The following is a 15,896-nucleotide window of genomic DNA, read 5'->3' as shown; positions in this document are numbered from 1 at the left end:
TCTTACAAAGATGGTTTTTAAACATTCAGGACAACAATTTGTTCGGAAGGAAAAGAGAAAGAAATTTTGGAATACATTTTTGGTAGATTTTTTTTTTTAAATCACTCTTTTTAAATTCTGATCCTAATATTGTCTTTGTCTTCAATGGTGAAGAATTCCGATCAAAGCTTCTTTTAATACTTTAGGGAATTTTCAAACGCCGTGAAGTTTGGCTGTAATGCCCCAAGATTTGTTCTCCCTGAAAAAAAAATCATAAAGTAACAATATATTAAACTACAGAGCAACCTTGCTTTGAGAGGTTTATGTTTACTAGTTGTTCTAGCATTTCTGTGCTTGGTATTTCTGTATAAAGTAGCCATGTTCATGCATTAAAAAGCATTTTTTTTTTCTTGACTACAGGGCTTTGGTTCAAATCCATGGGGCATTACTTTAACAACAGAAACAGAATCAAGTCTGAAATCGATGTCAGAATGAAAGCAAGACAAGGTTCGATCTGTCATGTCGTGTTGTTTTTGGTGTGAGCAGAAGTTTAAATCTGAAAGCAACACAAAAATGGTTTGTGTAATGAAAAATAAAACGCTGGTAAAGCAAAGTAGTTTTATTCACACAAATTTAATAAGATATAACAACTGTTTGGTCCATAAATATTTAAGGGGAAATAGTATCTATACACCATCTTTTTTCAAGAAACAAGGAAACATGGACAATCTTGATAGAACACGTACTGTACTATTAACACGAAGATCAATATATATGATTCTCGGATTTACCAACTAGTTCTGAAAGAGTGCACAACTGCCTTCTATGACATCGCCGCCCCCTTGTAACAGAATACACCATTAAAAAAATCAGATGAAAAACAGAACAGTACAAAACTAGTGAGGCGTTCCAAGGATGGAAATCATTTAACAAACAAACATGTATCTCCTGAATTTCACAAACTCTCGTCCAAGTCGCATAAGGCACATAGTAGAACTGAGTTAAGCATCTACTTCATGAAGTAGATCTAGTGTACCACTTTGTTCTACAACAGAACAAATTTGTCATCACACAAGGAAATGTTTCACCCTAGCAAGGAGCCCCGACCGATCTCCAACCGAGCCGTAAATGAGTTTTTTTCTCTTTTTTTTTGGTCTGTTCGGTGGCAAAACAGGGGGGAAACAGAACAAAACTGGGTGATGTGTGTCGCTCCTAATTAACTTCCTGCTTAGCATTCACAAATCACTCATAACGCTTCCTACTGGGCACCATATTGTCACTGAGCGCTGGATATCTTCATTCAGAACAGTTGTTTCACTAGTTGAGGCCCGACGAACGATCCAGGCCAACTTGTGATCGGATTCGCACCACATCGTGGCAAATTTAACGTTTCAAATTGTCATTAGAGTCCAGAGTCAGTGACAAAACGGACCTAAATTGAGGTTACAGCATCCACTTGGCATTTAAGGACATAATATAAGAATTTTTTGTTGCTTGAAAATATTTTTGGAAATGTCATCAAATATATTTAGACTTCACTACCAAAATATGCAGTAAACATAGTATGTGCTGTATGCTGACACACTTTGTTTTAATAAACGTGGCGGGTTGAAATTGCAACTATATAAATAAAGTGATCACAAAAACAAATTAACTGACAAGTACTACAAACTCAGCTGCCACGCGGTTGCAAATGCTACACATAGTAGGTCTCGTCTTACATTTCCAAAGGTCTTTCTGTGGGCGCCGAAGGGTTTTTTGTTGTGGAAAATAAAAATAGAATCTGAAAATAAAGGGGCTAAAGACAAAAAAAAAAAAAAAAAAGCAAATCCGTGTTAGAAAAGGTTTGTCAAGGTAGTTTGTGGGGGGCTCCCGGATTCGTGGCTGTCCAAACTAGAGGTCACTGATGTTACTACGGTGATAGAGGGATTGGTCAGGTCAGTTAGTGTGGTGGCTGTGCTGGGTGGGGTCAGAGCACCGCTGTCGGACGAGGGCGGTGGAAGTGACGTGCCGTCAGCCTTATCAACACCCCCATTCTCCTGCCGCAAAACGTTCCTTCTGAATTTGGCCCGTGCGTTTTGGAACCAAACCTGCAAACCAATCCCAGTGTCTTTACTCTTTTTGTGCTTGGCTTCGAATTATTGTCATATTTTTGCCTACTTGTAAGTCATATCATTTAACATCACAAACTTAATCACTACTAAACAATGCCAAAGTTAATCGAAAGCCTCAACTTTTACTAGGGATTCTACTGGAAAACATGGGCCATGTTCCAAATGAACTTTTCAAGCTTCCCCAATGGATTTTTATTGTATTTATTTATTTATTTTTTGGTGCACAAGTATTGCCCCTTGAATTATTGCCCCTCTATTTAGTCAAATTTGTGTAACTACATGACAGAACACAACAAAAAATAAAATGATGGATGGATTGAAACGGAAAGCAAGATGATGAGAAGGTGTTGGTGTGGATGTGGAATGGAGTCTACTGTGTGGTGACGCTTACCTGAAGAACTCTTTTGGTCAGTCCTGTCTTTTGGGCGAGCTGTTTTAAGTCCTTGGCATCAGGGTTGTGGTTTATGGCGAAGTAGGACTTCATGGTGCGAAGCTGATTGTGTTTGAACGACGTACGCATGCGCTTGGTCTTCTGGGATGGAGGGTAGGGTTGCTGATCCCGATCCAAATGGTCTGCGTCATTCTCGTTACAGCCTGAGTGCCAGAACATGGCAAAAATAAAGCAATGAGAATTATGAGTTTATGAAGTTCAGGAAGATCTTTGACCTGGATCTACAGTGGTGATTCAAATACAGTGCTGTAATAAGCTATAATAATAAACAAAATGCAATAAAAAGGATCACTTGATTTTAGTTAACTTCATATTAATGATTAAAAAAAAACATCAGAATGACATGACACCAGACTAAATTAAATGAATATAAATAAATTGGCAAATCACCCCCAAAATACATTTATATATAGTAACTAAATTCAAAACAACTGCTGTAAGGCATGTTTGACAAGTAATGTTTTGTTGTTTATTTCATATTCATCTGAGATGTGTCTCCTTTTCATCTTGATAATTTATTGCGTTTAAATGTATAAACATTAATAATACCAGCAAACTACCTGCAAAAAAAAAAAAAACAGCTAAAATGGTTTTATAATCAAAACGGTCAGTTCCACATTTTAAATCGCTGCTTTATTTGATTCATTTGGTAATAGATGCGATTACGCTCATTTCATCTCACCGTTTACTTGTATATTTACAGCCGTAAAAATCAACAAAAATGCAAAGCAAGAAATAATATGAATTTAGCTGTGAGGAGAACAAAATGTTCTCACGCGTGTTTACTTCGAGATCTAGATTTCTTTTTTTTTATATACCACCAGAGGTCTCTATCTACAAGCAACAAGTCTACTGTTGAATTGTTTTTTTTAACGAATATAAAAATATATGGTGCTATGTAAAATTATAGATCATTTTGAAATGCAAAACAAAAAACGGTCTAAAACCTAATAACTCTATATTGAAAGTAGCCTAAATAATTTTGAGCTCACATTGTAAAACATGAAAGCAGAAAAACAAAAGTGAAGAAAAGAGAAGACAAAAGATAGAAAAAACGAAAGAATAACTTTACACTAAAAATATGAGTAGAAACAAACAAAAATGCTTAAATAGCCTACTAAAAACACCGAAAACGACAAAAAAAAAAAAAGTGTCAATAATATCGCGGAAGTCGTAGGCTAATAACTTAAGAATGATTACAACTGACAACCGTTTAATTTTGTAAGACAAACTACAGCTTAGGTCTTGATAAAATATTACATCCTTCACAACGCGTTAGTGTCAGGATCAAAAAAGCGAACGAGTTTAAAGTCGGACTGATGTGCGTAAACGTAGCGTGCGCCCGCTCCTGTCCAGAGAACAGCAATGACCTTGAAGGGACAGAATCGGAGCTGGTCGAGAGCCAGAGATTCCGACTTCACATTCAATTAACGGAGAACAATTAACAGGCAGATTACCCTTATTTCTCTCCATTCATGAAGAACGGCAGAAGCTTGGCACACAAAGCCACATTTTTCCAAGCAGACAGTAATTGTAACAGCCAAAACAAAACAGGCGCAGCGGGGGAGGCATTATGACGTACGTATGAATTCAAAAAGTAGAAAAATTAAAGAAAAGAAAAAAGCGAGGAATGTGAAATAATGGCTGGTAATATGAGGGCAGATACAGGCCTGTAGACGAGGGATCTACACTGCACGTGGGGCTGGGTCACAGGTTCACTCCTTTGAGAATTTCAAATTAGATGTTTGATGATGCACTAATGAGCGAGGCCTATAATTAATCAGAGCCAATCGTCAACAAGACATGCGCGGTATGTTTTACTGTCGCCGAAATCAAATCCGAACACAAAATGAATATCAAACAATTGATGACGAAAAATGAAGGTTAACATTTTACATTAGTAGCTTACAGTGTCTCCTATATTACACGAATTCCATTATTTTAGTAGCCTATATTTAACCTATAACTGTAATATGTTATACTATTTTATAATCTACAGTAGCCTACTTACAATGTAGAATGAACTAGGCAGATTTATAACATTTTTTGGGTAAGTTCGCGATAGAGCGCAGATTTAGGCTACTCGCTACTCTTAGCAGTTTTGATGCTATAAGCATCCGAAATGTAGGCTAAATACAATAAAACCACATTTAATGTCATTTGTGTGTAATAGGCCTAACTATAGGCATCTGAACACACTAAAAACACTGCTTTTCCCTTGAACTGAAAGTGGGACGATGACTTTAAATGTTTAGTTTAAAAAAACTAAACTAAACCTTTATAGCAATCAAAATGATTATTAGAACATCATCAGAACATCATAGCTGGTTTGTTACTAGTCCAAGATGATCTACAAGCTTCACCAAGGCCCTACCACCTCATAATCCATCTGATTCATTATCTAGACCAGTTTGGACCAACTTGAAACCATGAAACAACCAACAGCTACAATCAGAGGAGTAACGCATAATCTCCCGTCTATGCCATTATCAATACACAAGCTCTTCTCCTTGTATGACATGGTTTATGCCAAGTTAGCTCATAACAGTATGATGAGTAATGATTATAATCCCGCAGCACAAGTTTTAAAAGTGTCCCACTCTCCCTGAAAGACCCCGTCCCACTTTATCTACGCTCTTAGAAATAAATGTTCTTTATTAGCATTGACGGTTCCATGAAGAACATTCAAACATTAATGGAACCTTAACGTTCTTTATAGTGGAGCAAGTTTCTACAGGTTATTAAAATATTCTTCACACTAATAAAAAAAAAAAAGGTTAATAAAAAATGGTTCTTTTAAGAACGGTTTGCTGAAAGGTTCTTTGGGGAACCAAAAAAATGGTTCTTCTATTGGATCCTCAGAAAAATCCCAGACCCTCACTAATAATGCAATGCAATTTTGCAATAGATACAAATTTGAGAAATGCATTGCATTATTATTTAGCCTAGCATATAAAGATTCTTGTGATAAGTATTACTGGTTTTTGCATTTGGTTGTCTGCTGATGTATAAACGGCAATTAAATTAAACGCACTTGTCAATTTTCCCCTTAGTTCTAATGGTAAAAATCAAAGCAATGTTTATCGAAAGCCCAATTATTAACACCTTATGTAGTTAATTAAACTATGCCTACAACATTAACACTGCAAGATATAAAGTGCAACCAAAATAAATTTTAGGCGTCCATTTGAGCAGCTCTTAATGCACATCTCACCTGAGTTGTAAGAGCCGATATCTATCCCCATCGCCGGACTCTTCCTCTTCCGCGGCCTCCCTTTCTGCACCGTGCCGGTGCCATTGAAGTAAGGCAGCGCGAGCCCTCCGCCTTTGGCCGCTAATTCAGCGTAGTTTAATTGAGGGTGATACTCTCCCTGAATAAGGGTCTCAAAGTGAACCCGGCAGTAAACCAAGTTGTCTTTCATGCCGTAATGGTCACCCGTGGTCAGTGTTTTGTTGCATGTGGTGCAGGTGAAGCAGCTCAGATGGTACACGGAGTCCCTGGCGCGCATCACCATTTCCGAGGCGGAGATGCCGAGGTGGCAGCGGGCACATCTCTGCACGGAGAACCTTCTGGAACAGCACAAGTCATTTGTAATCAAACTAATCACTTAGATTGGTGATAACTTTAATTAGGTCGTTTACAAACATCGCTGAACAGATCAGAAGCGCACACGAGCATGTGCATATAGAAGTAAATATTCAGTGAAGATATTCTTAAAATAATTATTTTCGAACCATCTGTTAAAAATTAAGATAGTTAAGCAAGATTTTGTTTAACTTTATAAACAAAGTTGAACGTGTTTATTTAAAGTGAAACCAGAACAAAAAAAATTCGGATTTCCTTTATAGCCTAAATTAAACAATTGCTAGTTTAACTTAAAGGTGGCAGTAAAAACAAACGGCTAAGATTTCAACTTAGAAACAAAAACACATTTTAGACGTGCATTCAGCATGAATGATTTATTAGATTAATTTAAGCGTGTCAGTTAATCACTAAAGATCACTATATGGGTCAATGGCTGCCTCTGATGTCACCTGTTCTTTTTGTGTGTTTAAGAAATTACTAACCAAACTGAAAATCGAAATTAGCTGGTTTTATTAAAATGAAAAATATTATTTAACATCACTGAGCCAGCCTATATACACAAATGTATACCAACAGAACTCATTTCCATGAGTTAAATCAGGTAGAAATAGCTTTTTACAATGCAGGGCCTAGTAAAAAGGCCTAATGCAGATTTAAGTGAAAGCTTACCTGTAGTAATCCTCTTTGCAGTAAATGCTGCCATCCTTCGCGAAACACGTCAGCTCGGATTCAAGGGCCAGTTTACATTCACAACACTTGAGACACCTTAAATGCCACTGTTTATCAACGGCGAGTAAGTAGTATCTGTCGGAGATTTTCCCACCGCAGCCGGCGCACAGCGCAGGCTTCTCTGGGCTCATGGAGGGCATCGTCTTCAAAAAATAAAACATGAAGAGATGGAGTGAACGTTTATGCGCTCAGCAATTGAATTGCAATAGATATAACTACAACTAAATAAAAATATAGCCTAAAAATGAATTGTTCATTTAAAAAAAAAAAGGCTATTAAATGTAATCGGAGTGCGAAGTGAATAGCGACTTATTTATTAAGCCAAAATGAGCTATAATGGATGGTTATACAAGTTATATAGCGTTTGTTTTGGTTTTCCTAAGATGTATATAACAGTGTAGCTGTGTGGTCTATTATAAAAAATGTAATTTACAAATTAAAAGTATGCATATATAATAACAGTAATAATAACAACAATATAATAGTGTAGCCCATTGTATTTTAAAATTTACATTTACACATGAAAAGCATGCAACTATAATAACAATACTTACAACTATTATTATTATTACTACTACTACTACTACAGTTTTTGCCTGTTTAATATTATCATATGCATGCCTAAAGTATACAGATGCTATTTATTTTTAGTAGTGTTTTATCTTTCGTGGCCCTATAAATAGGCTATAACAATTATCCTGTTGTGTTGTAAAAACTGCTCAAATAAAATGTACAATATTTGTAAAAAAAATCTAGTTCTAAAATATACAATAGTATGTTGGCATACAAACGTTTTTTCATATGTGTTCTTCCCTTTACGTGTTAATGAAATACATGTTACTTAAAAATTATAATTGTAGCCTCGCCATGATTTAGCCTACTTTTGAAATTTGTCTGAATATGACTTTTCGTGTTTCTCGAGGCCTGCTAATATTTCAAAACGTACGATCGTACGTTAAAAACTAATTTTCCTCGCTGTGTTTTTAAGTGGGTTACAAACTGTGTGCGACGAGAGTTTTGGGGTGCTGAGATTTGCTCCAACGGAAAATACACGTTAAAATACAAATCTTACCGTCTCTCGTCCGTTCATCTGAACGGTTTTACCCAGACGAGACTCCGATTTAGATCTCCTCTCCATCTCCTCCATGATCCCTTGAATATGATCCCCAGAGATGCCGTGGAAAAGCATGGCTGCTGGACGCAATGTGCAACTGCTTTCTTTCGCCTTGCACCCCACAACTTCCATATACAGCTTTCCGGATCCTTAAAACATCCGAATGGATCTACACCAACAAATTCACACAAATGCAATCAATAGTTTAAAAATAAAGCCGGTGGGATTTGATGGACGGCGCAGGAACAGGCAGGAGAACCAGTCCACTTCTCCAACGTCTTGTTGGGCAGGAGAAAAAAAAAGTATAGTCCGGACGATATAAGGCAAAGCTGAAGTCTGGAGGATGTTTTAAACGTAGATTTTCAGATAGTCCCAATCTCCTACTGGGGATCCGAATGCTTGAAAGTCAGGTTTGGGACTGTGTGTGTTAGAGATCCTGTGTCCTATTTGTGAAGAGAGCAAACGCCTGCCCAGCTTGGGTAATTGGGTAGGAGGAGTCCTCCCTCTCTCCAATGCCACTGATTTCTATTCACCAACAAAGACCTGTCACTCTCTCTTCAAACCGATGGTGATGGGCAACACGAGCTTGGAAAGCACTTGGTATAGACCTTTTACTTCTTTTTAGCTAGTGTTTTGCCAGTTTGACACTTTTTGTGAGGCTTTCTTTTTTTCTTGTAGTTTTTAGCTTATGCTTCTGTTGTACAAATGCGTGTAACTGAATGGTTCAAAAGTGTGTGAATTAAGTGTTGAATCATCTGACCTCCCTGTAGTTTTGGGCTTTGACTGGAAACGTGTATCGTAGAGTTGGTTTGGTTTAGTTTATTATCGCGAATTGCAGCCACAATGTGCACCTGAAAGCCTGTATGTGTCATTTATAATTAAACCTCTAAATACAAAATTTTATGTTTTGTTAATGTTTTCGCTTATATATTTGCATGCATTTGAAGTATATATATACATATATATATATAGAGAGAGAGAGAGAGCCAATAAATGAAATTTGCACTGCACCTTGTATCTTTGCATAACGGTATAGTCTATAATAGCTATTTTGCTTGAATTGTAAAATTGTAAAACAACCGTTTGAGTACAATGTATGACACATGTAAAATGAAAGTGGACTAAATGAAAAGTGGTGGCATAATTTAAAAAGTTGTCAGACTGCTTTATCAAGGTGTGTGTGTGTGTGTGTGTGTGTGTTATGGTCTCTTTCTCTTCTGTGTTTGCGGGAGAAAGAGAGAGAAAGGAGCGAGCGAGGGAAGGGGGAGCGATGCTGTTGGGAGGAGGAATAAGCAGTTGTTTACATTCTTTGATTTTCAGATGTCAAGCGTCAAATGAATCTCATTGCCACCGTTTCTTTTCTGTACCAATACATACGAGGAATGGTCTAGAATTATATTTGAAAATGATAACAATTACCTCCTTGGTAGCAACCTAAATCCAATTAGTCGTGATAGTAATGATATCAAAGGCAGCATGGATTATGTAGGCGATATTTTTGCATCTCTTTATTTACACGTAGCTTTTAAAGCGTAACACTCGTTTCGTTCATTTATTTTATGAATTATTGCTCGAGCGTTGCCTTTTAAAATTCACACACGACTTTCATTAAATGCATTAATTTATATAGGCCTAATTTGAAATTAGTGTGAGCATTATATCTTTTTAATTTTTAGCCTATCATTTACGGGGAAAAGTCTAAGTAGTTCAGACAGACAGCCGCTTCCTTGTGTCATTTTATCTTTATGATCAGTCCAAATAGTTCATTGTTTTATTTAGCGTCGGAATATATTCGTCTTTTCAATGCCCTCCTCTCAAATAATATTCATAAATGATTTCACCCATTAGATAAAGTTCATAAATTCGTCCTAATCTTGAGATATTATAGCCTAACAGTTCACAACCGTGCGGTTCACTTCACAAAATCGACGGAAAAGATTTATTTCTTTATGTCTGCAAGTCACCAAATGAGCTTTATTGTGAGTTCCTTTGGTTCAAATAAAATGTGATGATTAAAAAACGCAATATAGCTACTTTTGCATAAGCAGATTACAGTCAGTTCGTTTAATGCCTTGCAATTGCAAACGTAAACGATTATTTTGCTTATACAAAATAAATATTATATTCAATTTTACTTTCACTTGTTATATTTATAACCAACTAGGTTAATTATTTTACTATAGTCGTAAGTTCCACAGCTCTGTACGTGAGCAAATTGTATTATTTTATTACAAGCAAAAACGAATCAGGTTGTCCTCCGTTTTATTAAGGAATTATTTGCTCTCTACTCTTTTCCAAAGACCGTCAAATTGGTCTCTACCAAACGAAAACCAGTTTAATAATTAGCCTTCTGCATTATTTAGGTTTATTTGTAATGATCTCACAATTTGAGATGTCAATTTTAAATGAATAGCGAAACATCTAAATATTCTTTACACCGGATCAGGCTTCAATATAGCTTTACATTAACAATTAATTCGATTTTCAATCTACATTGCATTTTTCGCCTGCAATAACTTTTACCTGTCTCACCTGCCCTATAGCCTATATATGTGCAAATTGAAGGTCTCTCCCTCGCCAATTATGCATAAATAATATTTTCGATTTTAACTCTGCAAAGCAAGTCAATTTATCGTTTACAATGGTAAAACAGTATATTCATGTGCATAAGCAATATAAAAGTGGCATTTTACCGTGAGCCGCAGAGCGCCGTCCTGAAGCCCCAGCAGTGCTGCGGTGAGAGAGGGATGGATGAGGGTGAGACACGAGCGATCCTACCAGCAGATGGGGGCTGTTCCTTGTTTCTCGCGTGAGTGTCAATTACGACAAATCCAGCGCAAGCACTGAATATACATCAATTGTCTAATGCACAAGGCCCCTTTCGAGAGTTGTTAGAGGCGGATAGATTCATAATTTTCTCTGTGAATTTTCTTAATGTTAAATCACTAACTTACGTTAACATTACGCAGTTTTCTTACCTTGAGGCGTCTCGCATGAGGCTACTTCGATAGATAGATAGATAGATAGATAGATAGATAGATAGAACACAATTTACGAGTTCATTGAGTGTTCTAACACGGGTTAGTTGTAACGGCATGAGTTTAACCAATTAGAAATGAGCCACAGGGGTGAAATCGTCATCATACATGATCACCAACCTCTAAAGTGACAGTAGAAGTTGTAAGACTGTTTTTTTTTTTTTGTCCTGTAATTCTTTTATATTTTTACACAATTCTGAGGCGAGAAAGTATCATTTCACGTCTGGCTTATAATGAGATTTGTGATCATGCTAATGAACGTGAAATGACAGAACTGATATCATCTGAATCAGCAGGTTCTCGATTAATCTGATATGCAAGATCTATGCAAGCTTTTCGTCTAAAAAAAGAAAGCATTGCTAAATAGACAGAGAGAGTTGTAACACTTTATAATTTAATTGGCGTTTTGAATTGAAATGTTTCCTATACATTTACCATTTTGAATGAAAATGGTTAGCATTAAAGTGGGGATTGCATAATTGTTTTGAACAAGCAAATCACAATAAATTCATGCACAAAATTTGAAAACTGATGTTCATGTTTTCAATTAGTGTTACAGCCCATCTGGTAGTGAGGTCGGTTGTTACTTTTCTTTCTACTTGACATTCATTTACACAGTTTAAGACATATAACATTTCTAAACTGCTTTAAATTGTATAAGACCAATATGGCGATATTATATCACATTTTGAGACACACAGCACAAAAAAACTGTTACAGACTGAAACAATGTGTTACAACATTCCTAGTCTCCCCTATGCACAGAACAAACACGGAACATTTATAAAAGCACCAATTGTAATTAAACTGCAAATGTATTTTATAATGCACAGTGTATAACTGGAAGTGCATCCTAGTTCAACCAAAGATAGAAAACAACACAAATGTAATATAATGCACAGCTTTGTGGCAACAGTTCAGAGTAATTTAATTTAACAGCTGAAAAGAAACAAGGATTTACCTAATTGGGTTTCTGACTCTAGAAAATCTGTAATAAAAGGTAAAAGTACCAAAGGTTTACACCTAAACCCTATGTGCTCAAGGCCCTCTGTGCTTGTTCTTTATTTTGTGGAGTTAGTACAAGCTTTTATAGGGAATTGTTTGCTCTGTTTTGGGGAAACATATTTAAACATTAAAAAGTGTGAATTGTCCAACACAAAAAGATAAAAAATCTGTTCTCCAATACTTTGGAACACACAAAGCCATAACATATAATGCAATAACATCCTAAATATTGCAAATCTGAGTCCACTGATTCAGAAACATGGCTGACTGAAGAATGGAAAGCGTTTTGATATCTTTAAATAAGTTATTGGTGTAAGAAGAAAGTCATCTTATCTTGAGAGTTTGGCTTGCGGGCATACCTTTCATGCCAGGCAAGTCAAAGGGGAGTAGACTTAGGCATAAGTACACAAATAGACCTAAAAATGAAAAACTGCTGTAACATTACCAAAGGCACACTACTAAATTTCCCAGGCTTATTTGCTGTTGACCACTTTCTGCAAATCCATTAACATCAATGTAAAAATACCCCAGCCATAATCATCTAGAATAATCATAATACTTTAGCATGTCTCATTCATAATGTCTAAAAAAACTATGGTGGCATACACACAATTACACAGTAGGCTAACCATGTCCATTTATGAATCATATGTGACGGCTGAACCATGAAACAAATATTTACAAACTGAAGATGGACAACGATTTCTCCAGAGCCATCGTGGTGTACTTTTTTAAGAGGCAACAAAGCCACAGAGCAGATGCTCCTCACCGGTGTTTCGTGCTTTGCTTCGAAGAGGGGACGTTCAGTCTAGCGTGCCTGATGAGAATTTAGCTGCTGTTAAAATCTCTCTCTCTCTCACTTTCCCTCCCTCCTCACCCCTTTTCTCTTGATGCTGAGCCCTGCTCTGCTGATGCAAGAATCACAACTCCCTGTGTTGACAGATGGAGGATGGCTCCATAGCACATAGCCCGTCCCAACAGTCCAACTGCTGCCTAACCAACAGTTTTTTCACTTCTCTTCCTTTTTGCCTTTTCTTGTTTTTTCCCCTTCCTGCACCACTATACTAAATGTACTAAACCCAATGAAGTCATCCACCTCTGTTACAGTGCTTGCAGGCAGTATTAATATTCCTTAAACAGTCTTCGTCCAAATCCCAGACCCTAAGTTTTAAACCAACCCCTTTATTCTCCAAAAAACATAATTTTTCTGCCTTGGAAGCACCTTTCAGAATAGTCAAATGTTTAATTTCAACATCTAAGGGTGCATCTCAATTAGCTACCTAGTTCAGTAATCAATGCACTGGCCAGCGTGTCAGGCATTTCAAGACTGGTCCCATTGTCAAAATTGCTCCAGTATACTGAAATGCTAGCTTCATAGAATTTCCCACAATGCACTGTAAAAACCAGTGAGCGAGTACTTAATATGTTCACTTACTGGTAATGCTGACATGTTTTCTTCAGTCTCTAAAGCAGACAAAAATGAAAGGCGTGAGTCACTGTATGCACATTAAACAAAAATCATACGAGCAGGATATCAGTTCTGACACATTATACATTGATGTTGTTGTAAATACATAATGATAAATACAGGACCAAGTAACATAAGTGACTTTTTCAAGTGTGTACATTTAATCGTTTGCAGGCATTTGAGTCATTAATGTCCCAGTGTTTAGTGCATTAAGACTTTCATTGGCCAAACTATTTTTCACAATATACTAATTCATGACAGGGAACTATGATTCCCAACGCTGAATATTTTGGATGTCTCCTTAATCTAACACACCTGATTCAACCCACCAGCTCATTAGTAAAGGCTCCATGAATTGAAATGTGTGTGTCAGTTAAGAGAGACATCCAAACTGTGTACCGTTGGGGGTACTCCAACAAGTTTGGGAAACAGTGCTCTAAATCATGTACGTTACAGTTTACAAAAATGGTTCTCAACCCTGTTTCTGGAGTCTAATCAACACTGCACATTTTGAATGTCTCCCTGATCAATCACCTGATTTAGGTCATCAGCTTATTCAAGAATTCAAGACCTTAGATTAGTGTTTAAGACAAAAAAGACATTCAAAATGTGCAGTGTTGGCGGGGAGGAGGTCTCCAGGAACAGGGTTGATAATCAATGGTCTACAACATAGCTTGAGATGTTGTATACAACTTATACCAACAAAATACATTTTACTTTGTTGTGGAATGATTCCAATTAGGGATGCACTGAAATGAAAATTCTGGGCCGAAACGGAAACGGAAAATTCTGGATGCACTTGGCCGAAAACCGAAACTGCTTTGTAACGATTATTTATTATTTTATTAAATAATATAAAGTCATTTTGTAAGACTTTTTAATTTAACTCAATTTTAATGATACTGAATTTAAAAAAAACACAAGCCAATAAAATAACCACACTTTTACTGAAAGTAACACAATAAAACTGGACATAATTTATATTAATATTGGTAACACTTTACAATAAGGTTCATTAGTTAACATTAGTTACCTACTTTATTTTACATGAACTAAGAATAAACAATAGTTCTTCAGCATTTATTAATCTTAGTTAATGCTAACTTCAACATTTACTAATGCATTATTAAAATCAACAGTTGTGCTTGTTAACAGTTAATGCACTCTGAATTAACATGAACTAACAGTGAACAATTATCATTTTTCAAATTATAATTTACTAACATTAAGAAAGATTAGTAAATACTGTAATGTTGCTCATTGTTCGTTCATGTTAGTTAATACATTAACTAACATTAACTAATGGAACTTTACTGTAAAGTGTTACCTTAATATTAAATATCAATATAATATTTTTATTCACATCTATGTAACAGAATCAGATATACGTTTTTTTTTTTGGACTAATTATCCAAATAAGCTATTATTATCAGAGCATGTGAGCAGAGCATAGCGTCACTGAAGGTAGCATCATTTTAGCAGCGTTGCCCAGTACACCATGTTACAGCACAGTAGCGCTACTGCAAACAGGAACAAGTATACTGCATAGAAATTTCCTGTCAGCGCGTTATTTGAGCGGACTTTGCTTTTCCGGTGAGCATGAGCGGTACACAAGCGGAACGCACATTTATAGATCGGAATATTGAGCGGAGCGTCAAACCGCGAAATGACTAGGAGTGAAACCTGCGCGCTGAACACTGCCGGAAGAGGAGCGCCATGTAGGCTATATTATTATACTGTATGTATATTTTCGGCTGTTTTTCTCTTTCGGCCGATAACCGCATTTTCGGCTGATAATTTTCGGCGGACGAAAATTTGGTGCATCCCTAATTCCAAACAAAGTAAACTTCTGCTACCAGTTCTGTTGGCAAAGAAGAGTTCCTCAAAGAGTTGCCCTTACCTGTTGGCACAAACCATTTAGCACATCACACTACATATTGGTACTTTTCAGTGGTTTTAATTGTATTGGGCAATCAGGACAACTGGCACTCCAAGCTATAGTGGGAATGGAAGGTGTCTACACCACATTGCCGAGATCACGCTGGCTGATCTCAAGACCATTCCCTACCCTTTCGCATTAGGTAAAGTTAAGGTTTCTCATTGAATGAGTTGACCACCTGATCCAGCCTGAATGGTGCCACATATGGCATGATATGGCCAGACGGTCTGGCTGGAACACTGGGACAGGTCTTGGGGAGATGCCCTACTGTTTTGTGCAGCTATTTACAGTCCTGTCCAAAGGAATCTGGCCCTGTGACTGTCAGTCAGATGTGGTGAGCTTTTTCAGGAGCACTGGTGCAACCACAGGGAAGCCGGTTGTCCATCTGACCACTTTGGTAAGGCTTCAGCCCCAAGGCTGAATGACATTGTCTCTGTTGCATGACCAGACGGGCTGCTCGGCTACAGTTTGAT

General features: G+C 36.9%; 1 protein-coding gene across 3 annotated transcripts; it reads right to left on the bottom strand.

The window, feature by feature from the left end:
- Nucleotides 1-145: 145 nt before the first annotated feature.
- On the bottom strand, nt 146-10,738 carry LOC107741549 (LIM/homeobox protein Lhx9). Of its 3 annotated transcripts, XM_016554306.1 has the most exons (6): nt 10,667-10,738; nt 7,932-8,142; nt 6,800-7,002; nt 5,759-6,114; nt 2,485-2,687; nt 641-2,069 (listed from the first exon to the last, which is right to left on the bottom strand). In XM_016554306.1, exons 2-6 carry the CDS (start codon nt 8,103-8,105, stop codon nt 1,815-1,817), a joined length of 1,191 nt encoding a protein of 396 aa, XP_016409792.1. In that variant the 5' UTR covers nt 8,106-8,142; nt 10,667-10,738; the 3' UTR covers nt 641-1,814. The 3 variants fall into 3 exon arrangements, with proteins under 3 accessions (XP_016409794.1, XP_016409792.1, XP_016409793.1); XM_016554308.1 differs by lacking the exons at nt 641-2,069; nt 10,667-10,738 and adding an exon at nt 146-238 and having other exon boundaries at nt 7,932-8,406; XM_016554307.1 differs by lacking the exon at nt 10,667-10,738 and having other exon boundaries at nt 5,759-6,111; nt 7,932-8,406.
- Nucleotides 10,739-15,896: the final 5,158 nt, after the last annotated feature.

This window comes from Sinocyclocheilus rhinocerous, unplaced genomic scaffold (genome assembly GCF_001515625.1).
Source record: "Sinocyclocheilus rhinocerous isolate Xijiao unplaced genomic scaffold, SAMN03320098_v1.1 scaffold556, whole genome shotgun sequence".
Classification (NCBI taxonomy): Eukaryota; Metazoa; Chordata; class Actinopteri; order Cypriniformes; family Cyprinidae; genus Sinocyclocheilus; species Sinocyclocheilus rhinocerous.
The sequence above is the reverse complement of the archived record's forward strand: the minus strand, read 5'-3'. Positions and strand labels throughout refer to the sequence as shown.

Bases quoted from the DNA above. Each gene is read 5' to 3' on its own strand.
- LOC107741549 (XM_016554306.1), bottom strand. From the start codon at position 8,105: ATGGAAGTTGTGGGGTGCAAGGCGAAAGAAAGCAGTTGCACATTGCGT. The intron at 7,003-7,931 runs GTAAGATTTGTA...TATTTTTTGAAG, and splicing joins AGATGAACGGACGAGAGACG to ACGATGCCCTCCATGAGCCC. The intron at 2,688-5,758 runs GTGAGATGTGCA...TCTGGCACTCAG, and splicing joins TATCGGCTCTTACAACTCAG to GCTGTAACGAGAATGACGCA.